General features: G+C 36.1%; 1 protein-coding gene and 1 long non-coding RNA gene across 2 annotated transcripts in view; both read right to left on the reverse strand.

Annotated features, from left to right (window-relative positions):
- Positions 1-6,967: 6,967 nt before the first annotated feature.
- The window catches only part of LOC311278113, a 415,099-nt gene continuing 394,331 nt past the window's right edge, over positions 6,968-27,735 (reverse strand). The window contains exon 2 of the long non-coding RNA XR_014625387.1: positions 6,968-11,277. This is a non-coding gene — a long non-coding RNA (uncharacterized lncRNA). The remainder of the gene's footprint in view (positions 11,278-27,735) is intronic.
- Positions 14,537-23,089, reverse strand: LOC311277907 (cytochrome P450 2K1-like). Its single transcript, XM_084388387.1, has 9 exons — positions 22,798-23,089; positions 22,562-22,724; positions 20,613-20,762; positions 16,630-16,787; positions 16,354-16,533; positions 15,819-15,960; positions 15,528-15,712; positions 15,307-15,448; positions 14,537-15,155 (listed from the first exon to the last, which is right to left on the reverse strand). The coding sequence occupies exons 1-9, from the start codon at positions 22,999-23,001 to the stop codon at positions 14,968-14,970; spliced, it is 1,512 nt and encodes a 503-aa protein (XP_084244513.1). The 5' UTR covers positions 23,002-23,089; the 3' UTR covers positions 14,537-14,967.

The raw sequence follows: 27,735 nt of genomic DNA on the forward strand, positions 1-27,735 counted from the left end.
AACATGTAATATAACAGAAATAGAGAAAGATACAGGAACACTGGGTTCCTGCTTGTTCTGTAAACATTTGAGAAAGTTACCGTTATCATAATGGGTAGCAGAGTTGTATAGTCCAGGGGTCAGAAAGTAGAAGTCCTGCCATATGTTTATTCCACCCATGAACTCAGACAGCTGATTTCTATCTCCTGGCTGAAAAACTGCTAATTAGCAAAATTCTGAGCAGGACTTTTACTTTCTGAACCTGGACTTTACACCTCTGAAGAGAACAGAAAAAGAGACGAGCAGAAACACAAGAACTACAACTGACTTCAGCCACAGCCTTAGATGAAATCAACTGAAGAGAAAAGAAGACATTAAATCTGTGAAGATCTCAGCAGAGGAGGATTAAACAACTCCACAAACAGCATTACCAGCTTCACTTATTACTAACCAGACTGACTTTATTTCTGTTAGAACTCCTTATTGAGATATTTAATTTGGATTTACCATAACAGTGATTAGCGTTTCCATTAGTTGGGCTCTTAACTCTTATGTTAACAATTATGTTTTTTTGGCTGTTGTGACAGTGTGTTTGTCAAACACATTTGCAGCAGCAAAGAAAGCAGAAAGAAAGTAACCTGTTGATGGCTTTGTAATCATAATGCCTGAATCACTGATGTAATTTGTATAATAAAATTGTTTTGTTCAATTAATATCATAAACTCTGTGTTACTCCAGCACGAGATCAAGCAGAATTATACCTATCAGTTGAAATATTATAACAAACATGAGAATTTTTTTTTACCTATCATGTGACACACACACTTATCAACAATCAGCGTATGTGTCTCAACAATGGTGACTATCAAAAATATTCAGATAAACTGATCAATTCTGAACATTACAAAAAAGCTACTAAATGTCACAAAAAAAACAACAGCAAAAAATAAAAGCAAATATTTAGAATTAAACAAAATAATAGGACAATTCAGCTGCATAATTTATTCATGTTGCAATGCATGCTGGGAGTTTTGTACTATGCTGGTACCCAGCATGCATTGCAGCAAGGTACTTTTGATTGTCACCATTGTTGAGATTAATACGCTGATTGTTGATGTTTGTCATAGTAGATTAACGTTTGGTGCTTAAGTTTATAAAATTCTTCTAACTGATACCTATAGTACTGCTATATCTCATACTTCAGTAATACAGGGTTTGTGTTTTGAAAAAAATATGGATGTGTAAATAATATATATCTGAATCTCATTCTGCAGTAACACAGGATTTTTAATATGAAAAAAATAATGGAACACAATTGTTAGATTTGAAAAGTGTCAGTGGAGCAAGATATTTCGTGATGATTATAAAACCATCAACAGGTAACCATCATCACCTGATATAATTTCACTTTAGGTTTTTTTGCTGCTGCAAATGTGTTTAACAAACACACTGTCACAACTGCCAGAAAAGACATTAGATATAATCAGAGTTAAGAACCCAACTAATGGAAACACTAATCACTGTTATGGTGACTTCAAATGAAACACGTTAGAGTTAAACCTCTGTTAATTCTCAATAAAACTTCTGTAGACGTCTGACAGAAATAAAGTCAGTCTGGTTAGTAATAAGTGAAGCTGGTAATGCTGTTTGTGGAGTTGTTTAATCCTCCTCTGCTGAGATCTTCACAGATTTAATGTCTTCTTTTCTCTTCAGTGGATTTAATCTAAGACTGTGGCTAAAGTCAGCTGTAGTTCTTGTGTTTCTGCTCGTCTCTTTTTCTGTTCTCTTCTTTCCTTCAGTGATTCTGCTTGTTAACTTATTAAGGCTGAGATGACTCCATATTTAATATACACAGATTTTGTGGCTCAGATAAGGTCCAGTTCTGGTTTATTTCTTTACTCTTGGCTGACATGTAGTCAGAGGTGTAAAGTCCAGGTTCAGAAAGTAAAAGTCCTCCTCAGTATTTTGTTCCAATCACCTGGATTTGCTAATTCAGACAGGAGAGAGAACTAATTAGTGAAATCAGCTGACTGAGTTCATGGGTGGAATAAACTATGGCAGGACTTCTACTTTCTGACCCCTGGACTATACAACTCTGCTTCCAGCCACAACCTTGGATGAAATCAACTGAAGATAAAATACATTACATCTCTCAAGATCGGATTAAACAACTCCACAAACAGCATTACCAGCTTCACTTATTAGTAACCAGACTGACTTTATTTCTGTCAGACATTGATTACTTATTTGAAAGTAATAGTTTGATTTGATGTTACCATTGTGGCGATCAGTGTGTGCTTTAGTCAGGCTCTTGAGTTTTTGATATTAGTTTTTTTTTTCTCTGGCAGCTGTGTCTGTTTGTTATGGTGAGAACAGCAAGAGAAAATATAATCAGATGCTGTAAGCTGATTGATGATAAGAATATAATCATCATATAGTAGCTTAACTCATTGATTATTTGTGAGGATTATACGGGTAGTATGTTTTTAATTTTGTTTTGTTGTTGTGATTCTACAGCAAGAGATCCAGCACAGTTTAATCAGAACATCAAATGATTTTTAAAACACCCTTTACACATGTTGGACTTCAGCAAGTTCTTCTTCTTCTTCTTCTTTCTTTTAATGGCGGTTGGCAAACAACTTTTCAGTGTGCATTACCGCCACCTTCTGATATGGAGTGTGGATCACAATAGCCTTCTCTCACTATCCTTTAAATAAATAAATAAATAAATAAATACATACATATATATAAAACCAATAAATATCTTCATAAATATCTAATAACATTATTAATATTCATACATTATCACTATATACAACTTTCTAAAATAACTAAACTCATATCCTTCTACTAAGCCCTGTTTTATTCAAAAACACAAATATCGCTCTATACCCTACATGCCCTGAATTCATTTGCAGTATTTCCCTCATTTCAAATCTAATTTTTTCTTTCCTAAACCAGTCTTTCAGCCTCATCCTTTCCTCCTTATACCTATGACAATTCATAATTACATGTTCTACTGTTTCGTTAATATTACAGACCTCACACATCCCAGTTTCATGTTTCCCTATTATTTTAAGCGTACTATTTAATCCAGTATGCCCAAATCTCATTCTCGAAATAATGTCCTCTTCCTTTTTGTTCCTATTATTTTCTCTCATACCTCCTACCCGCTTCTGGATACTGTAGTACATTCTCGCTTTTGTTTCTATATTCCACTCCTCTTGCCACTTCTTTCTCATTTCTGCTTTAATTATGCTCTTAACTTCTGCCTTACTATACCTTATTACCATATCTATCTCTGTTTTTTTGGTAGCATTTTTGGCATATTTACTTCAGCAAGGTCTACTTGCACACAGACATCAAGAATCAGCATATGAATCTCAACAATGGTGACATTCATACTGCAATGCATTCTGGGTGTATCATACGAAACTTATCCATGGCTCCCAGAATGCATTGCACCATGAAGCATGTCACCATTGTTGAGTTTCATATGCTGATTCTTGATGTCTGTGTGTGAGTAAGATTAGGGGGAGCTCAAAATATGTAAATAGTGTGTTAAAAATAATAGACGTTCTAATTAAATTATATTACTCTCTCGTTGCAGAATCACAACAATAAAACAAAATGAATAACATAAACCTCACACATAATCAATGAGCTAAGCCACTATATGATGATTATATTCTTATCATCAATCAGCTTACAGCATCTGACTATGTTTTCTCTTCCTGTTCTAATCATAACAAACAGACACAGCTGCCAGAGAAAAACTAATTTTGAAAAGTCAAGAGCCTGACTAAAGCACACACTGATCGCCACAATGGTAACATCAAATCAAACTATTACTTTCAAATAAATAATCAACATCTTAACCTCTTCTTAATTCTTTTCTGTAGATGTCTGACAGAAATAAAGTCAGTCTGGTTACTAATAAATTAAGTTGGTAATGCTGTTTGTGGAGTTGTTTAATCGGATCTTGAGAGATTTGATGTATTTTATCTTCAGTTGATTTCATCCAAGGTTGTGGCTGGGAGTAGTTCTTGTGTTTCTCTTTCCTTCAGTGAATCTGCTTGTTAACAGCAGGTGTTCGTCAATAATGCACAATCATTATTCAATCACCTAGTTATCTCATTACCTCCAACACCGATTCAGTGTTACATTAAACAGCCTGTACTGTGCACACTAAGCAGTGTTCATTTCATCTGGGCAAACCCATGTGGGGCCAACATGGAAACCGAGGACAAAACTGGCTGGGTCCCAGTTAGATAGCCCAGGTCAAACCCATTTGGGCCCCAGGTGACTGTGCTGGGACCTTATTATACAGTGCAACAAATTAATGATTTCCTTGATAGCACTTTCAATCAGCGAAGACCAAGATTAGAGAAGTATTTCTCTGATTTGCAACTTTTTGTTGATTCTTGTGCTATGGCTACGAGAAAAGCTTCATTGGAGGAGCTTGATCAGCCAAAACGATATCGACTCAAGAAACATGTAAGCGCTTTTAAAAAAAGACTGAAAATCTGTCCTAAGAAATACTAGAGCCATGTTTATTAACAGGGTGATATTTGGGGCTTTTTTTCTTTTTTTCTTTCCTTTCCTCATGACAACCTTAAACATTGGAATTTTTAATATTAATGGTTGTCGGGGTATAGAAAAGAGAGCGGCTTTAGTTGATTATTTGCGCTTGAAGAAAGCAGATGTGATTTTATTACAGGAAACGCATTCAGATCAGCAGAATCAGACACAGTGGACTGGTGATTGGAAAGGCAATGTATTGTTAAGTCATGGAACAAACCTTAGTGCAGGTGTTGCCATTCTTATTTCTCCATCTGTTAGTAGTCAGCCAGATATGGTAGAGGTCGTGCCTGGTCGGATTTTGAGAGCTGATATTGTTCTGGGTGATGCACATTTTTTTCTTTTTTTAATGTGTATGCTCCAAATATTGGTCAAGAACTTATTATGTTTTTTAAAATACTTTCTCATGCTTTATCACAGTGTCCTCAGGGAAATATTATTGTACTTGGTGGTGATTTTAATTGTACTGTCAATCCAGATCTGGATAGAAATCATGATGAACCTCATCCACCTTCTGCTGAGAGCTTAAAGAAATTACTTAATGACCATGATTTAGTAGATTTATGGAGGGAGGCCTTTCCTGGAGTTAGACAGTACACATGGTTAAAAGCTAATTTAAATAATATGTCAGGTGCTAGACTCGACCGTTTCTATGTTGTAAAAGGCAATAGGGGAAGGTTCTTTAATAGCTCAATATCGTCATCTTTTTTATCAGATCATCACTATGTATCTATCAAAGTTTCTGTCTCTATTCCTAGATTCTCTAAATCACATTGGCACTTTAATAATAGATTGTTGCAGGATTGCACCTTTATTCACTCTTTTAATCTTTTCTGGAAAACTTGGAGAGAGGAGAGATGCAGTTTTCAGTCACTGAGTCAATGGTGGGACATCGGTAAAGTTCAAATTAAGACTTTTTGCCAACAGTACACTGCACACACACAGTACTAGAGCCCTTAAAGAAAAAATGAAGTCTCTTGAAAAAGATATTCTTGGGCAAAGCAGTGACTCTACCCACAATAAGTCATCCGTTATTGACTCTGTTGCAAGAGATAAGATCCTTTTAAAGAACTTATTGGAGGAACGAGGAAAAACAGCCCTTTTAAGGACCAGGTTTGCCCAGCTGAATGACATGGATGCTCCAACAGTTTTCTTTTTTGGACTTGAAAAAAATTCTAGAGAACAGAAGATCTTTCATCAATTGAAGATGCCATGTGGTGGAGTTACAACTGATCAGTGGGAAATTCAGGCATATGCTCTTTCCTTTTATGAGGATTTATACTGTGCCGTGGAATGTGATGGAGCTGTAGCTGATGAATTTTTATATGATTTATCTAAGCTATCTAAAGAGGAACATGATGACTTGGACAGTCCTTTATCATTTGGAGAACTTTCTCAAGCTGTTCAGGAGATGTCTTCTGGGAAATCACCTGGGTTGGATGGACTTTCAGCAGAGTTTTTTTAAGTCTTTCTGGAATCTAATTGGACAAGACCTATATGGTGTGTTTCTTGAATGTATTGAGCAAGGAACTCTTCCTTTGAGTTGTCGAAGGGCAATTTTAACTCTAATTCCAAAAAAGGGTGATCTTGGGTGTCTAAAGAACTGGCGTCCGGTATCATTTGTAAGGGTGGAATTCCTGCAGCGGTTCAAGCTGCAAGAACTGCCGAATGACTAAAGAAACGTTATTGGCAAGATGGTAGAAAACTGCACATTTCTTGTCTATACCACCCACTGCCACTTATACCAACGACGGAAATAAGTGCAGTTACAGTAGCTTAATATTTGTGGGAGAGCGTTGCTATAGATTGTGACGATATTGTATTGCAATATGTAGCACTTCAAAGTCAATACCAAATCAAAACTAGTTAGTACATTAGTTGCAATTGAAAAGGTTTAATGACAAATTATGGTTATGGTTACACTTAAAATAGTTACAAAATATATGTATGAGATGATGATAACTTATATTATTAATTGTACCCAGCATATATTAGAAATGTTACCTGAGAGAGAGAGAGAGAGAGAGAGAGAGAGAGAGAGAGAGAAAAGAGAGAGAGAGAGAGAGAGAGAGAGAGAGAGAGACATTTGAAATTTTATAACACCTTTATTCTACAAAACCATTACAAAATCATCATTAAATTATCCCATAGTCTCGGTAAAAAACAACCCATCGTTTTCAACCCAACACAGCAATTTTTCAACACTCCAAATGTCTTCAAACTTTTCCACATTCTTCATAAATAGATGAAAAAACAAAATCATGCCTTACACTTGCTTTTATAAGCCTTTTAAAACACAATTCAACTACACAATTTGAGTCATAAAGAATCTTGTATCTTCTACTAGCATATAGCCATTTTTGCTTGTCCTAAAATGAAGTTTAACAACTGTCCTTTCCTCTTCTTATTTTTACAATATTCAAAGCCCAAAATAAACACAGACATTGTAAACTTCTCATTGACCGCAGAAAATAAAGTTTCCAATAAAACAAAAAGAGATTTCAGTCTCTCACAATGCATAAAACAGTGAAAAATAGTTTCCCTGTTAATACAAAAAGGGCATTTATCTTGCACATTTGGGTTCAAGATTGAAATGAAAGCATTGACTGCAATAATGCCATGTAATACTTGCCACTGCAGATCTCCAACTTTTTTAGTCAATGGTGGCTTGTAAAATGAACCCCAAGAAGGCTTAAAACCATCCTCAACATTTAAATGGCTTCTCCATGGTGTATCCACCCGTTGTAATTTGTCTTTATTCATCACTCCTACACACACTTGATATAAACTCTTGCCCGCCATAGTATCAAAGACAATATCTCCTGAACTCTTTGAGGTGACTGAAGAATTCTCCATTTCTAAAACAGTCTTAGGTATAACCATGCTTGGAAAGCGATCCATTTCATTTGGGACAGTTCGTGATGATAAAACAGTCCAGTCCTCTTTACTCCGTGTCTCTCAAAATTTTCTCAACAGAAGATAAATTGTCCTTGTTGATCTTATGCCCAGTTTCTGTGCAAACTCACTAGTATTGTCCAGAGTCTTACCAGCCACTTCCACTATAGGCTCTTCATTTTCACAACCTTAGCATTTGTCAAAACCTGTTTTAACCAAGGTGTTGTATTGTCACATATATCCAAACGTGCACCATTAATCAGAGGTTCTTCTAAAAACCACTGTAAAGACTTGTAGGGCAAGGATCTTTTGATTTGTACCACACACCAAGCTTTTCTCACACTTTCATAAATCAAATTTATTACAGTCCGTCCAAAAAATATTTTTTCCAAAACCCCACCCGCCAACCTTACCTAAAAGGCAAGAAGTTAATCCAGTCCACAATACATTTGAATTATAAGAATTTCTGAACAAATTGTAGCCTAAATGTTGTTTTTCTACTCTTGAGGTCTACAATACCTTGACCACCTTCTTCCTTCGGTAGATATAACACAGCCCTAGGTACCCAGTGCAATTTATCCCAGAAAAAATGTATCATCCTGACTTGTATTTTTTCAAGAATCCCAACAGGAGGCTCTAAAACAGATAATCTGTGCCATAACGAGGAGGCTACCAGACTGTTAATAATCAAAGCCCTTCCCCTAAAAGACATTTTAGGCAATATCCATTTCCACCTTTCTAATAATTCCTTCAACATTTTCACACATATTCTCCCAATTTTTCTTATTAGTTTCTTTATCGCCTAGGAAGATTCCAAGGTATTTTAAACCACACTGTGACCAGCTCATTCCGCCTGGCAATAACATTTTTTCCTCCTTCCATTCTCCAACTAAGTATGCTGCACTCTTAGCCCAATTCACTTTTGCAGAAGAAAATTGTTCATAACTATTAACAATATCAACTAGGCTAACTTATTAATATCATTCTGCCCACTTATTAAAACCATTATATCATCAGCATACGCTGACAGTTTTATCGGTGGAAAACAATTTTCACATTTAAAACCATCTAACTCTATTCTGATTTTATTTAACATTGGTTCTAAAGCTATTGAATACAGCATACCTGATAGGGCACAACCTTGTCTTATACCTCTTTGAATTTTAAAAGGACTACATAAGCCACCATTGACTTTCAATATACTTTCAATGTCACTATAGAGCACTTTAATCATAGCAACAAACTCAGGTGGGAAACCAAATGCCTCAAGAGTATGCCATAAAAACTGATGTTCCACCCGGTCAAAAGCCTTTTCTTGGTCCAGAGAAATCAGCCCAACCTTTTGATCAAAGAGTCTAGAGACTTCCAAAACATCTCTAATTAGCGATATGTTGTCCACTATCGATCTGTTGGGTACACAATAAGACTGATCTATATGGATGACCTGTCCCAAAACCTCCCTCAATCTGTTGGCCAAGGTTTTCGACAGGATCTTGTAGTCGGTGCATAACAAAGACACTGGTCTCCAGTTCTTGACCTCTTTGAGGTCCCCTTTCTTTGGGAGCAGAGTTAAAACTGCTCTCCTGCAACTTATTGGCAATCGTCCTTCAGACAGACTGCTACTTAGCACTGCAAACAAATCTTCTCCCAGGAAGTGCCAGTATGCCTTATAAAATTCCACAAGCAGGCCATCTAAACCTGGTGCTCTGCCATTTTTCATGCTTTGCAGTGCCTTAAAAAGTTAATCTGTTGTCAAAGGATGCACCAGACTAGCACACGACTCCTCAGTCATCTGTGGAAGATCTTAAAGGAAATGATTTGTTGACTGATCCGCTCCACATTCACAGGCATACAGCTCCCTATAGAAGCTAACAGCCCTCTTCTGAATGTCAGAGTCCCTAGTCAGATCTTTCCCCTCCACAGACCGTAAACATTGAATACTCTTTTTTTGGCCATTTTTCTTTTCCAGATTAAAGAAGAATCGGGACGGGGCATCCATTTCAGCAATACTTTGAAATCTGGACCTAACTAAAGCCCCTTGAGCTCTAGTGTCCAACAGATCAGCTAGTGCAACTTTTTTCTCCTTAAGAGTCTGAATTTGATCTGGATCTCCATGAGCTCCACACAGCCCCTGGAGCTCCACAATATCCATCTCTAAAGTCCTAATATTTTTAAGAGTGTCCCCAGTGACATTAGAAGTATACTGATTACATAGTTTCTGTATATTTAACTTCCCAATATCCCACCACTGCTGTATTGAAGAGAAATTAGGCTTTTGACTTCTCCATCCCATCCAAAAAAAAAAGTAAACATTGTCCAAAAGCAGCATCCTCAAGCAAAGCATTATGAAAATACCAATATGCACTCTTTTGCTTAACAGATTCAATGAACACACAAGCTTCCACCATTGAATGGTCAGAAAAAACAACAGGACAAATAGAACAAGACTTAAAATACTGTACTTGATGTTTAAGACAATAAAAATAATCCAATCGTGCTAACGAAACAGAATTGTCTTTCACATGAGCCCAAGTGTATTGCCTATCTTTAAAATGAAAGTTCCTCCAAACATCACAAAGTTGGTAGGTTTTAATGATGTTTAACAATTTACGTCTTGAAACCATATGTGGTTCAATATGATTTCTATCAATATCATAACATGAACAATTAAAGTCACCAGCAAGTATAAAAATGTTTTCCATATCACACTGTTTAAGATTCTCACTCAATGTTTCCAAAAACAACATTCTTTCGATAGGTTTGACAGGTGCATAGACATTAATCAATTCCATTGTGACATTCTCAAACCTTGCTATTAGCTTAAGAACTCTACCTTCTATTATTTCAAAACGATCACAAGACATTGGCATAAAATGTTTTGAAAACAAAACTGCTACCCCAGAACTAAGAGAGGTCTTATGACTAAAAAAGATATTTCCCTCCCAATCCTTCAGCCATTCTACTTCATTTTCTTTTGTACTATGGGTCTCTTGTAAAAACATAATATCTATTTTTTTTTTTTTTTTTTTGATTAAAAAAATTAAAAATTACTTCACCAAGTAGGTAGAAATGGTCTAAAAATTTTATTTTTCAAATTTGTTTAAACTTTATGTACATATCAATACATAATTAAAATGTAAGTACTCTGAAAAAGAAAGTATCAAAATCGAGTGTCTGTAGACCTCTCACGACTGTTTTAAAGACATCTCATTATTTCCATTCACTCCACCCCCTCATTTCTGTGCTTCTTCCAAAGCCACGCCCCCAAAACACATGAACGCGCGACTCCGACCGCTGAGCTAGAGGACGCATTATTTACCTGAGACAAGCGGAGGGGAAGGGGCATTTTTTTGCCTGGTTTGCCTTCACTAACTGCATATGCCGGTACTGTAAATTTTGATTGCTCTTTCTCTGCCATTGTTTTGGTATTCCTAGGTTCAGTGCCTTCTTCTTCTTCTTCGATAGATTTTATTGGCAGCTTGCAAACATAGTGCATTACCGCCATCTACTGGACGGAGGTGTGATCAGGTTCCGTGCCTCTCGCACTCCTCAAATCAAACGGTCGCGCGCAAGTGGGCAGGTGCTGTGTGGCAAAAGGGTGGTTGCCATGGTTGCGAGAGAGTGACAGTCGCCTAAGCCAATCCTTTGATTCGTCCCGAATCGAAATAATGAGCTGTGTTTAATACAGATTAAACGGTCTAGAGTCACTTGATTTTTATACTCTTTTTTTCAGAGTTCTTACATTTTAATTATGTATTGATATATATAGAAAGTTTTAACAAATTTGGATCTTTAATTTTTAATAAATCCTACCTACCCTGCCTTTAAGTCATAGAGCTGCATCCGTTTTTTAGCATCCCTCATCCCATTAACATTTAGGGAGGCAATTTTAAAAGTGCTCATTATGAGGGAAGAGAGCAGCAATATAAGCAAACAACAAAATATTGCATCTTGTGACTCATTCTGCATTGTCTGGGTGCGTGCTTTTTGCACAATTTTCTTTAATCTATACACCTCTGGATTCGACAAACACTCATCACCCTTTTGTTTCATTAGATTTTTTGCTGAGTCAATAAACAGAGAGAGATCCGGGAAAAAATCTATCACCTCAACATTTCTCATTCCTTTTGTACTCTGTAAGAAATTCTTCATCTGTTCTAAACTGTAGCCACTGCAATCTTGGCTCCCATTAACTTCCACAGATGCCTCAGAACCCTCTTGCTCACTTCCTGAATCAGAAACATCAGACATTTGCTTATTTTTCTCATCCTGCATCTTTTTCTTAGATTTATCAGCTGCTTCACAAGGATTTAATTTTCTTTTTATTGCTGGTACTTTAAAAATGTTCTCCTCTTCATTAAAGATTTCATTCTCTACCTCATCAAGCTCAATGTCCATGGTCTCATCACTTCTTAGGTTTCCCTTTTTACACTCCTTACTTCCACTGTCCTCTTTCTCCACAAGTACTACATTCGTTTCTGTCCTTTCATCAGCTTGCCTTTCCCTTTCCACATTAATTTCTTGGTCTACATTTTGACTTTGAGGTCCATTCTCATCTGCAGCGTTTACTAAATGATGTTTTATTAACAAGGTTCGGGAGGAGCACGTTCAGATAAGATAAGATAGAGCTGGGCAAAACTAACCTTCTCCGCCATCGTCGTAGCCGCAGCTAAAAGCTGTCCGACACGACCCACTAAACCACAAGTCCTACTTCCCAGCCAACACAGCCATGTGGGGCCCAAATGGGTTTGACCTGGGCTATCTAACTGGGACCCAGCCAGTTTTGTCCTCGGTTTCCATGTAGGCCCCACATGGGTTTGCCCAGATGAAATGAACACTGCTTAGTGTGCACAGTACAGGCTGTTTAATGTAACACTGAATCAGTGTTGGAGGTAATGAGATAATTAAGTGATTGAATAATGATTGTGCATTAATGATGAACACCTGCTGTTAACAAGCATAATCACTGAAGGAAAGAAAAACACAAGAACTACTTCCAGCCACAGCCTTGGATGAAATCAACTGAAGATAAAATACATTAAATCTCTCAAGATCTGATTAAACAACTCCACAAACAGCATTACCAGCTTCACTTATTACTAACCAGACTGACTTTATTTATGTCAGACGTCTTCAGAAATTCTTATTGAGAATTAACAGAGGTTTAGATGTTGATTACTTATTTGAAAGTAATAGTTTGATTTGATGTTACCATTGTGGCGATCAGTGTGTGCTTTAGTCAGGCTCTTGACTTTTTAACATTAGTTTTTCTCTGGCAGCTGTGTCTGTTTGTTATGGTGAGAACAGCAAGAGAAAATGTAATCAGATGCTGTAAGCCGATTGATGATAAGAATATAGGCATTGTTATGTAGTGGTTTAACTCACTGATATTTTGTGTAAGGTTTGTACGGGTAGTATGTTATTCATTTTGTTTTATTGTTGTGATTCTACAGCAAGAGATCCAGCACAGTTTATTCAGAACATCAAATTATTTTTAAAACCCCATTTACACATGTTGGACTACTGAAAGTTGTATTCGCAAACAGACATCAAGAATCAGCATATGAATCTCAACAATGGTGACATGCTTCATGGTGCAATGCATTCTGGGTGCATCATACGAAACTTATCCATAGCTCCCAGAATGCATTGCACCATGAAGCATGTCACCATTGTTGAGATTCATATGCTGATTCTTGATGTCTGTGTGTGAGCAAGATTAGGAGGAGCCTAAAATATGTAAGTGGTGTTAAAAATCATTTGACGTTCTGATTAAATTCTATTATTCTCTTGCTGTAGAATCACAACAATAAAACAAAATGAATATCATACTACCTGTATGAACCTCACACATAATCAATGAGCTAAGCCACTACATGATGATTATATTCTTATCATCAATCAGCTTACAGCATCTGATTATATTTTCTCTTGCTGTTCTTGCCATAACAAACAGACACAGCTGCCAGAGAAAAACTAATGTTAAAAAGTCAAAATCCTGACTAAAGCACACACTGATCGCCACAATGGTAACATCAAATCAAACTATTACTTTCAAATAAGTAATCAACATCTAAACCTCTGTTAATTCTCAATAAGAATTTCTGAAGACGTCTGACATAAATAAAGTCAGTCTGCTTAGTAATAAGTGAAGCTGGTAATGCTGTTTGTGGAGTTGTTTAATGAGATCTTGAGAGATTTAATGTATTTTATCTTCAGTTGATTTCATCCAAGGCAGTGGCTGGAAGTAGTTCTTGTGTTTCTCTTTCCTTCAGTGATTCTGCTTGTTAACAGCAGGTGTTCATCATTAATGCACAATCATTATTCAATCACTTAATTATCTCATTACCTCCAACACTGATTCAGTGTTACATTTAACAGCCTGTAGTGTGCACACTAAGCAGTGTTCATTTCATCTGGGCAAACCCATGTGGGGCCTACATGGAAACCGAGGACAAAACTGGCTGGGTCCCAGTTAGATAGCCCAGGTCAAACCCATTTGGGCCCCACATGGCTGTGTTGGCTGGGTTTCAGTGCTTTGTAACAGTACACAGAGATAAAAATCCGTGAAAGAAAAAAACATTTAAAACAGACAGACCTCCAGATGAAAGTGAAAACCGCAACCACTCTCCAAGTCAGTCACACTCCACTCACTCAACAAACGTTCACGCTCACGCACGCGCAGAGAGAGAGAGAGAGAGTGAGACAGAGAGAGAGAGAGAGAGAGAGAGAGAGAGAGAGTGTGAGAGAGAGAGAGAGAGAGAGAGAGAGAGAGAGAGAGAGAGAGACACAAAGAAAAAGAAAAAGAAAAAGAAAAGAGGAGCCCCCAAGAAAGGAACCCAGAGAAGAAGATAGCCAGAGCATCAAAGAGACAGAGCAACAGTTCCTTGACCATGTGACTAAAACCCAAATGTGAGACATTCAAACTGACCAATCAGATAATTACACTTCCACCACTGTACTAAAGGTGTGACAATTCATCGACCCTCAAAGTACAAACATTTGGCCTGCAGGCCTAGATCACTATCAGCCCCTCTGTGCCTTAGGAACTCCAAATGGTCATTGTCTCAGAAAGAGGGGGTAGAAAAACAGTCAAGCAAATATCTTTGTTCATTTAAAATATCTTGGATTATTTTCAATTCTACATAATTTATTCCTGTAGTTGTTTAACAGTGATGATAACGTAATACTTTTGATGCAGGATTAAACTCTGAATGAGATTAATCAATACAACTGCAATCATTCACAAACCATGTGTGTATGCAAGTGTGACCTACAAAAACACAGTTCAAGCAGCAAAAGAAAAACTAATGTTAAGATGACTCTTGACTTAATGTTAAGTCAAGAGTCTAGAACCCAACTAAAGCAAACACTGATCTTTATAATGGTAACTTCAAACCAAAATTTTTCAATTAAACATCTCAACAACAACTTCTGTAGAGATTGTCTAACTCATACTGAAACGGTAAAATTTATGCGTTTTCTTCTAAGGACTGATGATATTTTCTTGGATCAGGAGCGTCTGATCACACACAGCTTGTGTGGGGACGGATTCAAAGTGATTCCGACTATTCCTTTAAGATCCAGATCATCTCCAGACACTCCAGGTGGAGTTGTGAAGCGGTAGCTCTGAAGGAGGGAAGTGAAGATCAGGAAGAGCGCCATCCTGGCCAAACTCTCTCCCAAACAAACCCTTCGGCCTGAGAGAGAGAGAGAGAGAGAGAGAGAGAGAGAGAGAGAGAGAGAGAGAGAGAGAGAGAGAGAGAGAGAGAGAGAGAGAGAGAGAGAGAGATTAATTCCAAATTAAATGTTTATTTCTTCAAAACACTGCTGTTTAGAGTTTCACTATACCTGCAGAAAAGGGCATGAAAGCATCTCTCTTGACAAGCTGGCCCTTCTCATCTAGGAAGTGTTCTGGGTAAAAGCTGTTCGGTTTCTCCCATTCGCTTGGATCCTTCAAAACAGACGTCAGCAGAGGAATGACAGTGGTACCCTAGAAAATGGAGAAAAGACAATGTTCAAGATGCACATAGTATTTTTTCTAGGGCTAAATATTTATTCTTCTGACTGACCTTCTTGATGAAGTATCCATTGAAGTGAACATCACAGCTGGTCTTATGAGGGACATTCATGGGCACTATGTTGGCCACTCTCTGGGTTTCATGAATCACTGCATCTGTATATGGTAAGTTCTTCCTGTCGTCCACCACTGGCTGACGTCCACCGATCACCCGGTCAATCTCCTCATGAACTCGATCTGCATTATGGCATATTTTTGTGATTTACGAATCAAATGAATTCAGCTGATGTAAAAAAAAAAAGCATCAGCTTGGGAACAAACACTTTAAATGACTGTGTTTTACCCTGTATATGAGGGTATTTGGCCATGAGCATCAAACCCCAGCACAGAGTCATTCCTGTCGTGTCAGTACCAGCAGCAAACAGATTTGTCACCGTCACAAGAAGATTCTCCTGGTGAAAGTGTGTGTCCTCCTTACAGGATTGCTGACAAGTACAAATCCACAAAGCACAAATTTATCCTTTTATACAGATATTAAGATATATTCCCCCCGACCATTTCTGAACTTTTAACACAAAGTGAATATGGAAAATAACATCACTATTAATTAAATGCTTTAGAAGTATTTTTCATTGTTAGTTTATGATAAATAACATAGTTAACTAATGGTATTTTTTTTTTTTTTTTTTGTAGTGTTCTCAAATATATTCATATTTCATTTTAATTTAATAACTATGTTCAATAATTAAAAAATAATTTTAAAAAATTATAAACTATTATTAGTTTTATAGTTTATTTTTAAATTAGTTTTATAAACAAGCTGATGATTTCTTATTTTGTTCCTGCTGTATTTCTATGGAACAAGGTGATTACTGTACCTCTTCGCTCTGTTTGCGGATGAGAAAGGAGTCGACAAAACCTCTGCTGTCGTGTGGATTCAGAGTCTCCAGCAGTCCAGTGATCAACTTTGTAATTTCTGCTCTATTTTTCAACACATTTCTTACCATAATCCTTTTGCTTTTGAGGAATGGACCCAACCACGGAAATATATTATAAAGCTACAAATACACACAGAGAAAAAAAAATGCATGTTTTAATGATTTTTTTTTTAAAATGAAGTCACCAAAAACATACAGTAAAACATACTTCCATACCATCATAGAATCCGATCCACCAACTTGAATATTTTCATTTGCCCTTTTGACCACTTTGAATTGAGGGTCTGTGTATTCAAATCTGCTGCCGTACACAATAGATGAGATGATGTTTGACACAGCGTAGTTCACAGGCTGTGTTGTGTCGAAGGGTTTCCCTGTGAAGAGCAAACAAATGTCTCTCAACGGATCCTTTAAAGTTTAAACTACCCAGCTAACAGACTTTTGTAATAAAAATGAAAAATTCTTTGTCTGATATTTAAACAGACATGTTGATTTGCTTTACTAATGCAGAAATGTTCTCCTACCTGCGATTACCTGCGATTGATTACCCAGCTAGAAATGTTTTGTTCTAAAAACGTTCTGAGAACATTACCATGAAGTTCTAATAATGTTTTCAGCGGGTAGTTTTATTTTGGTTCCCAGAATGTTCTCCTAATGGTACACAGCAAAAACTCCAATGATAAAAGTTAATGAGTTAATTAAGGGATTAATTGAGCGATGAGTGACCATAATTGAAGACACCTGATGTTAACAAGCAGAATCACTGAAGGAGAAAAATCACTATTTGTAAGTCACCATTGTGGTGATCAGTGTTTGCTTTAGTTGGGCTCTTGACCCTTACAATTTTAACTTTAGATTTGTTTGGCTGTTGTAACTGAGTTATAACTGCCAGATAAACAAAGAGAAAAGGTGATCAGATGTTGTTGGTTATGTTTTGACATAATCATCATTTTACCTGAATCACAAAACTCATTTAGAGCCTAATCTCTGACTTAGAGTTACATTGTTGATTGCAGCATCACAGTGATTCTACAGCATATGATCCAGAATTTTTTTAATAATCTAAAGGATTTCTTAAAAGTTGTTTTGATAAAAAAACATATTTTGTTTAGGCACACACAGACATCAAGAATCAGTGTATGAATCTCAACAATGGTGACAAACAAAATATTTAATTAGGAAAAGGAAATGAATAAGACAATTCAGATCATAATTTATTCATACTGCAATGCATGATGGGAGCCATGAATGAGTTTTGATTGGTGGCACCCAGAATGCACGGCAACATGCTTTATTATTGTCACCATTGTTGAGATTCACGGGCTGATTATTGATGTCAGCGTGTCTAAAAAATAAAATCCGTTGAACAGAATGTTTAAGAAAAATTTTGGATTCTAAAGAAATTGCTACAAATCGTATGCTGTGGAATCACCAGGCTGCTGTAATCAACAAGGTAAACCTAACTCTCTAACTTTTAGTCCCCTGTTGTAAGTCGCTTTGGATAAATGTGTTTGCTAAATGTAAATGAGTTTGATTCAGGTCAAATGATGATTACGTCAAAACATAACCAACTCCACCTGATCATCTTTCTCTTTGTTCATCTGACAGTTATAACTCAGTTACTATTCTGTAACTATTTGTTCCTTGATTAGTAGTAAATCGCCATCATCTGCTTTCAGATGGAGCGGCATTTACTACAAAGAGCCGTAGTTAACTGACAAGCTGAGCCATATCGCATTAATATCGCGGACGTATCGCCAGCAATAATTAATGCGATATGGCTCAGCTTGTCAGTTAACTACGGCTCTTTGTACACAGCAAAAACTCCAGTGTTAAATTAACACTCCTGGGAGTGTATATGAGTCCACACTCAAGAGTGTTGAAGTTAATGAGATAATTAAGTGATTAATTGAGTGATGATTGACTATTATTGAAGACACCTGATGTTAACAAGCAGAATCACTGAAGGAGAAAATCTCAAATTGTAAGCCACCGTTATGGCGATCATTGTTTGCTTTAGTTGGGCTCTTGACCCTTATATTATTAACTTTAGATCTTGTTTGGTTAGTGAGTTATAACAGCCAGATGAACAAAGAAAAAAAGTGATCTGATGGTGTTGGTTATATTATGACAATCATCATTTGAACTTAATCACTGAACTCATTAAGATCCTTATTTCTGACTTAGATTTATGTTGTTGGTTACAGCATAACTGTGATTCTGCATAAATATCCAGAATTTGAAATATAATATAAAGGATTTCTTAAAAGTTGGTTTGAAAAGATTATTATTATTTTTATTTATTTTTTAGGCACACACAGACGTCAAGATTCAGTCTATGGATCTCAACAATGGTGACGAGCAGAATATTCAATTAGGAAAAGTAAATTACATAGACAATTCAGATCATAATTTATTCATACCGCAATGCATGATGGGAGCCATTAATTAGTTGTGATTGGTGGCAGCCACTGCAACATGCTTTATTATTGTCACCATTGTTGAGATTCACAGGCTGATTATTTATGTCTGTGTTTCTAAATAAATTCATTTGAAAGTGTTTTGATCAGAACAATGTTTATTAAATATTATAGATTATAAGAAAAATGCTGAAAATCATATGCTGTAGAATCACAAAGCTGCTGCTAACAAGTGAAACCAAACTATCTCACTAAGTTTCATTTTTCAGATCACAGCATGATTATGTCAAAACATAACCAACACTTTCAGATCATACTTTTCTTTGTTCATCTGACTGTTATAAATCAATAACATCAGACAAACAAAATTTAAAGTGAATGTATAAGGGTCAAGAGCCCAACTAAAGCAAACACTGATCGCCATAACGGTGGCTTACAATTTGTGATTTTCTCCTTCAGTGATTCTGCTTGTTAACATCAGGTGTCTTCAATAATGCTCAATCATCACTAAATTAATCACTTAATTATCTCATTAACTTGAACACTCTTGAGTGTTAATTTAATACTCATATTTTAACACTTTACACTCTTGAGTGTGGACTCATATACACTCCCAGGAGTGTTAATTTAACACTGGAGTTTTTGCTGTGTAGTAAATGCCGCTCCATCTGAAAGCAGGTGAAGGCGATTTACTACTAATCAAGGAACCAGCTTTACTGACGAGATGCGCATAACAATGTCATGCGATATATCGCCCAGCCCTAATGGGAGCCATGAATGAGTTTTGATTGGTGGCACCCAGAATGCACTGCAACATGCTTTATAATTGTCACCATTGTTGAGATTCACCGGCTGATTATTGATGTCTGTGTGTCTAAAAACTAAATAAAAAAATAATATTTGTTTGTATATGAGACATGTTTAAGAAATCTTTGGATTACATTGTAAAAGTTCAAAATATTATGCTGTGCAAGAACAGTGCTGCTATAATTAATAAAGTAAACCTAAATTGGTAAATTAGGTTCCCAACTAAATTAAGCTCTATATGAGTTCAGTGATTCAGGTCAAATGATTGTGAAATAATGATTATGTTAAAACATAACCAACACCATCAGATCACCTTTTCTCTTTGTTTATCTGGCTGTTATAACTCAGGTATAGCAGCCAAACAAAATCTAATGCAAAAGTTTTAAGGTCAAGAGCCCAACTAAAACAAACACTAATCACCATAATGGTGACTCAACATTACGGTTTTCTCCTTCAGTGATTCTGCTTGTTAACACCAGGTGTCTTCAATGTTGGCAATAAAAAAAAAAATTTTTTTTTTTTTGTACATTTTACTCATTTTAAATGGTTACCTTTTAAGGAATTAATTTGATTAATTATTACTCAATACTAATTTGTTAAATTTAATTAATAATATTGCTTAATCTGTTGCCACAATTTTATTGATAGATATAGTGTATTCTTTTTTACAGTGTATCTGAAAAAAGTTGTAGTTTGTGTTCTTATTACTCTTTCAAAAGATGATTGAAAGGATGTTTCAGGAACATCATGCTAAAATAACATTCTAGTAACATTAAGGAAACTGGACATTTTTATGTTCTTGGAATGTTAGAAAATCAACATTCCTAGAATGTGGAATTTTAAGTTTTTTTAAGTTGAAAGAACGTTTGAAGAACATTATTCCTCTAACGTCAAGAACGTTCTTATAACAAAATTCTGTTAGCTGGGTAAGAGCATGATTGCAGATGTCCATAAATGTGTTTCAGCTTGTACCTTCAAACTTATCAAACTCTCCTTTCAGATACTGAATTTCCTCTATGATTTTCTCTTCACTTCCTCTCTTGCCCATCCCGAAGTCCCGCAGGTTGCTGAGAGCGAAGCGTCGCATCTCTCTCCAGCTCTCTCCATTGGAAAAGAGGATTCCTGATCAACACAGAAAGAACCAACAAGTCTAGAAATTAGAAATGGGAAATGGGAAATTCCCAATCAGACATTTTCTTACTATGCATTTGGCTGCACTAAACTCCAATGGCAGTAGAGCAACAATAAGCAGAATATAGCTGCAAAGAGGCAATTATCAGGGCCAAGCACAATGAACACGATAAGTCATGCCAACATGGCTGGGAGCATCAGACCAACTGCAACAATGAACAATTAAAGACATATTAAGACCATTTTAGGCAAAATGGCTGAAACATCACAAGTAAAATCATTTGATTTAATGGTTCATCACTTTTGACCAATAGATGGCGTTGTGACTAAATTATTGTGGTGTGGTCAGTATAAGCTGGCAATTATACATGCAAAGTTTTGGTGTTTGGTGTTGATGCGTTATACGAAAACGGTTTTGTCTATCGACATGAAATCCATACTTTTTTGTTGGCACAATCTGAAGATGATCTGACTAGAATGTGGAGGAAATCAGACAAACGGTCTAAGAAGAGTTTGAATAAGTAGGTTAAAAAAAAAAAAAAGAATCTAAATGGAAGACAGGAAGTTTGGCCAAATGTGGCCAAATTGGTATTTATGTTCTCGGCATGACCCACGGAATCATTGGGTCTGAATTCATTACAATAGGCTAATGCAATCAAAAGTTATTAGCATTTTTTGGAATATGCTGGGAAAATTGGGATTCATGCTGCACCTAACCTAAAGAGATTTTTGGCCAAAGAGTTCAGAAGTTATAAGCAAAAATAGCCATTTTTCATATCGACTTCATATTTACATATTTACTTTCATACCACTAGGAGGCACTGCGCTAAAATTGTGCCAAATCTTTCGAAAAAAAAAAATTTATTCGCAAAAATATTTTCTTTGCGTCATAGGGATCAAATTGTCTTGGGTCAAGGAATCAGGACAAAAAAAAAAATGGTTTCTAGCCCTTACGGTTCAAATGTTATTAACATAAACATGAGTGCAAATTTGGACAGTTGATGGCGCTAGAGGGATTGAGTTTGAGACACCAAACTTGCTATGGTGACAGGTCAGACTGTCCTCTATTTATGTGCCAAATTTCATAACTTTCCCAAAAGCAGTTCTATGTGGTGACATAGACTTCCAGAGTGAAAGAAGAATAATAATAACGACAACGATCACCTTTGGTGCTTGGCCCCTAAAAACTAACCAACACAATGAGATGCCAGCACAGCTTTCATTTATGCTACAAAAATGAAACAGCATAGCACTCAACACACTTGGGGCCAGATTTACTAAACAAGGCAAATTAACATGAGAGCGCAATTCCAAAAAAGCACAGATGGGAGTGGAAAGTTCTGCATGTGATCTACTGATGACGCACACATTGAGAAATACAGACACATCATTTCCATATCATTTCCATAATGACCAGTCTACCAAGAACAGCGTAAATGGTTTAAGACATGCTTTTTTTGGGTGGTAAATAATGGCGTAAATACCAGTAAATTGACTAGTTCAAACCTTAGTAAATCATCTTGCATGATTCATTTAAATACTCTCCTCGCATTAATTTTGCTTCTGAAAGAGATACTCCAACAAATGCAATAAGGTCAGCAGCAAAATTAACTGTGCCCACGCATTTTTTTCAGCGCTATTTTTTCAATGTGTGTCTTTAGTTAATCCTGAGAGTAGTTTTTTAATGGCAAAAAAGGGTTTGCGCTGTCGCAGGCTGTAAGTAAATCTGGCCCTTGGATGGTAAATTAAGAACGTATTTAAATGCAAACACAGCATTCAGTTATTCTTACCATGACCATCGGTAATTATCCTGAAAACTGGTGTAATATCTCGCTCCCCAAACTCTTCTGCGTAGTTCACAAGAGCTTCTTTAACGATTTTGTGTCCAGCTAGTACCACAACTTTTTTAGGACCCAAAAACACTTGGAAAACATTCCCGTAGGTTCTGGACAGCTGGAGGACACAAAGAAAGTCATATGTTAAATGTTACTATTATTGTTGAAATGTGCCTATGTCAAGTTCTCACCTCACAAAGGGTGTCAAAGGGTCTCTTGAGGTCAAGGGTCAGCAGGTTCCCCAACAGCGGCAGAGGTTTGGGTCCCGGTGGCTCTTTCCCCTCTTTCTGAGATCTGGATCCAGAGGAAAGCAAATACAAAAACAGAAGCAACAGCAAAGCACCCAGTAATGTACCTGTGCTGAGAAACTGCAGAAGTGCCTCGATTACAGCCATTTTCTCTCTCAGCTTCTGAACTGATGCACTCGCAGATTTAAAGCCGATATGTAAGGGAGGGACCTTGTGTGATCCTAAACAAACTTTAAAAATCCATGAGAATAGAGGGTTTATGTGGTTACATCAGCATGTGTGTGACACACTGTGGTGAATCATTAACTTTCATTAGCTTGTTAAAACAACACAGGAACATTATTCAAGCAATAAAGCCTTAAAAGCAAAACATTTGGTTTAACACAATCTTTGCTCCAATATAATTTAATTTACATCATTAAAGCAGCCCTTTTGGTTTATATATTATGCACTTTCCCAACAATGCACAGCAAAGCAGGGCTGAACTGTGACACACAGAGATACTGCGAAACTCATTAATGGTTCCCATCATGCATTGCGGTATGAATAAATTATGATCTGAATTGTCTTAGTAATTTCTTTTTCCTAATTGAATATCCTGTTTGTCACCATTGTTGAGATTCATACACTGATTCTTGATGTCTGTGTGCTTAAAAGGAAGCTTCTTTTTTTTTTTACTTTTTAAAATTCCTTTGGAATATAGTGAAAATTCTGGATCTTATGCTGTTGGATCACAGTAATCAATGCTGTATATGCAGAAATAAGGCTCTGAATGAGTTCAGAGATTCAGGTCAAAACATAACACCAACTGAAATCTAATGTTAATAGTTTAAGGGTCAATAGCCCAACTAAAGCAAATACTGACCACCATAATGGTGACTTAAAAATTGAGATTTTCTCCTTCAGTGATTCTGCTTGTTAACATCAGGTATCTTCAATAATGGCCAATCATCAATCAATTAAGCTCTTAATTAGCTCTTTAACTTTAACACTGCTTCAGTGTTATTTAACACTCATATTTTAACACTTATACACTCTTGTCATCTCAGGCCTCAATAATATCCTCAAAACATTTTAAGAACGTTGATTTTTTAATGTTCCTCCTCTGTTATTATGGAACATTGTGTCAATGTTTTATTGAGAATATTGTATAATCTGTTATCTCAACAATATTCCCAAAACATCCTCAAAATGTTACAGTTAAAATGTTATATTTTAGTTTACATTTAACCTTATAGGAACATTATTTGAAATGATAAAACATTCTTCGAACATTACATTCAAATGTTTTCTTTAAAACATTAACCAAACTTGTAGGGAATGTTAGCCAAAGTTCTGAGAACGTTCCCTGCTAGCTGGGTAGATGTGTTTGCTGTACGGCTTAAGAAGACCTTAGACTTTCTAACATGTAATATAACAGAAATAGAGAAAGATACAGGAACACTGGGTTCCTGCTTGTTCTGTAAACATTTGAGAAAGTTACCGTTATCATAATGGGTAGTGCTGTTATCAGTTGTTTTTGGTTCACCTATAAACAGAGGGAGGAGGGTGTGGGCTCTGGCGTTGTGGCAGAGGGGTGCATCTAATAAATTGTTCATTCAAGAACATTCTGCAAGTTTACATAAACAGCAAAATCCCCAGTGTTAAATTAACACTGCTCAGTGTTTACATAATACACACTCTCAGAGTGTTATAAATAACACTGAAGCAGTGTTAAAGTTAATGAGATAATTAAGTGATTCACTGAGTGATGATTGAGTATTATTGAAGAGACATAACATTAAAGGGACAATGTGTAGTTTTTTTAGGTATTTTATTATCTAAAATCAATATTTTTATTATTAAATATGTCCTCAATGGTGTACAAATATCTCTGCCAATGATCTGACTTATCTTCGTAAACAAAGAATTTATTATTTTTATATACATGGAACAGGTAGGTACACGGAGGCTTCCATGTAGTTCCGCCATCTTGAAAAACTATAATAGCAGAGAGGGACAAAAAGTACTAGGCCAACGCGTTTCCACAACGCGTTTTCATTCAGAGCCAGCCAGTCACGTGATGTGACTGAAATTAGCAGAAGCGGAGGAGCAGAGCAGTGAGAGGTGCTTGTCACTGCCCCGGCAAGTTTGAAAGGCTGCACTGTATGGTTATTTATAATGGAGGAGCACCATACATATACTGAGTCACAGGATAAGGAGTCCTCGTCATCAAAAAAAGTCCAAAATAGACCATAAAAGGAGACGTGACCGGAGATTACAAAAAACAAGAGTTAATGTCGGGATAGCTTTTTCCAGGTGGAAAGAGTTAACGCAGGAGAAAGCTTTCAAAAGAGACGCTGAAGTTGCCTGCTTTCTTCTTGACAGGTAAGTCAATGTTACGGTCTTAATTACAAGCTTTTTTTCATTGCTTGGTTGTGTACTTTATTATATAGACAGACAGTACACTCTTAGAAAAAAGGGTTCATTGGGGTTCTATAGAACCATAGGGTTCTTTACTCAACTCCAAAGAACCTTTTATGCTAAAAAGGTTCTATAATGACAAGAAAGAACCCTTTTGGCACAAAGGTTCTTTAGGCTATTATTCATTCATATATTACATTACTCTGCAACATTTTGTAGTTGTAATTAAATTATTGTTTATCTGTTGTAGTAACTTAATATCACATTTTAATTATCATTTTTGGAGGAGAAAAACTGAAATGGCACTCTTCGTGTGATATTGATTAACTACATAAAATGATATAAATATATACATTTTCTAACACCCATATCTTGAATTTTGTGATCATTCACATGCATTCATAAATGCATTTGAATACACTGAATAATGCAGTGAAAGAACGCACTCAAAATGCACACGCGCACTAGTATAACTAGACTTCATCATGTAACTTTACATTAGCCTAGATGCGTGCACTCTGTAGGCACGATTTGTTTAGTTTTTGAAATATACTTGATAATGTTAAAGCGCACATCGTTAAAAAAAAAAAAAACGATATTATTGCACACGATTTAGCTATATCACACACCCCTTTATTGACCTTATCGTCATCATCATCATCATCATCATCATCATTATTACCATCATAACAAGAAATTACTCAGTACAAAAACAAACAGCTCATTCTAAGCCATTTATAGCTGAATAGGCTTACGTCTTGTCTTACTTAGTCTTGTTTGCTGCTCTTTCATTTCATTCTTTGTCATTAATGTGAAATTATTGTACCACAACTAAACAATTTTGCATTATGGATTAAAAATTTTTTTATCTGTTGAACAGCAAACATAAACAAAAAGAAGTAATAAACTAATTATTTTCATTACTTTTACAAAGTAAACAATTTGTTTGCATTTGCGCGAGCATATTAGACAGGGTCAATTTTCACAAAATCAGAACCCTGAAGGCATTTTGTGATTATTTATATTGTACAACATTTCTAGGGGTATTAAGGGGTGCTGAATCCAAATCTGCTGTATATGAAGCTCAAAAATGTCCCAAAATGCCTCAAAATTTAGAAATTCAAAATGGCCGACACCGCCAGGTTGAAATACATTTTTCAGTATATCTTTTTGACTAAACAAGGTACAAACATGAAATAAATGTGCTTTTGTAAGTTTTCCTACATGGGCAATTCAATGCCATATTCATATTTTAGATGTCATGTGAAGAAACTGCTTAGATATTGCAAAAATAGTTGTTTTTAACTATGAACTATTATTAACTAATTAATAATTAAGTTATTATTATTAATATTATTGTTGATATTATCAGGCTACATTTACTTTGTATTTTGTTTTGTTATTTTGCAAATGTACAAACAAATACAAAAAGTTACAAACTTTAATTAAATGTTCACAGGTTTTCACACATGGGGAATTTAACATCCTGTCCTGATTTAGATCAAGTGTCAATAATCAGCTTGAAAATCACACAAGTATAGAGAAAAAGGTGGTCATTAGTGATAAATAAGTTGTCAATCAAATAAGATCCAAAAGCAGGAAGATCCATGGATTTTTGTCGCCAATTGACTAATTCAGACCTACAAGAAAGAGTTGGTTCCCAACCTGTGGGCCGCCGAGGTATTGCAGGTGGGCCGTGGGAGGCCTTTCAATAAAAAAATAAATTAAAAACAATTCATGAAGGATTACTAAAAGGGATTGAATGGTTCAATACCCAAAGAGATTTACATCTATCTATAAATTACAGAAACGTCTGTCTGTCTGTCTGTGTGTGTGTCTGTGTGTCTGTCTGTCTGTGTGTGTGTCTGTTAACCACATCTCGAACCGTTAGTCCGATGGATTTCAAACTTGACAGGTGTCTCGCTACGGGCACGAGTAAGTGCAGTGCCAAGTTTGACGTTGTTTGGATGAGAAATGCTAAAGATATCGGTAAATATATCATTTTTAAAAGGTTGTGGTTTAAAAATAAACATTCTGACATTAGAGGGTTAGCTACACTGTTTACTTCTGAATATTACAGTTTGGTTCCAGAACGTGATAAATCCATTTTGATTAATTTGAGTAAAAATGTGTTTTCTTTACCAAGAAAGTGGCAAGATGAAAACCACTATTTTCTGTTTAAAACGTTCACATAGCATCTTTAGGTTATAATATCATAAGATCTATTATAAAAACGGATTATTTTCCCCCCAAAATGCAGTAAATTCATGACACTTTTTTTTCAAAATGCTATCATATTGAAACTGTTGAAATCAGCCATCACTAAGAAATATCTCCTGAACTTTTTTGACGGCGATCAGCTCACAAAAACTAATTTTGCACGGGCACTTTGCACTGCTCCCTGAAATCGACGTGCTTATTCATTTGTGGATGTTAACTGAATCTGTAATTCAGCTATGCTGTTTACTTCTGAATATT

The sequence above is a fragment of the Rutilus rutilus genome (genome assembly GCF_951802725.1).
Source record: "Rutilus rutilus genome assembly, chromosome: 1".
Classification (NCBI taxonomy): Eukaryota; Metazoa; Chordata; class Actinopteri; order Cypriniformes; family Leuciscidae; genus Rutilus; species Rutilus rutilus.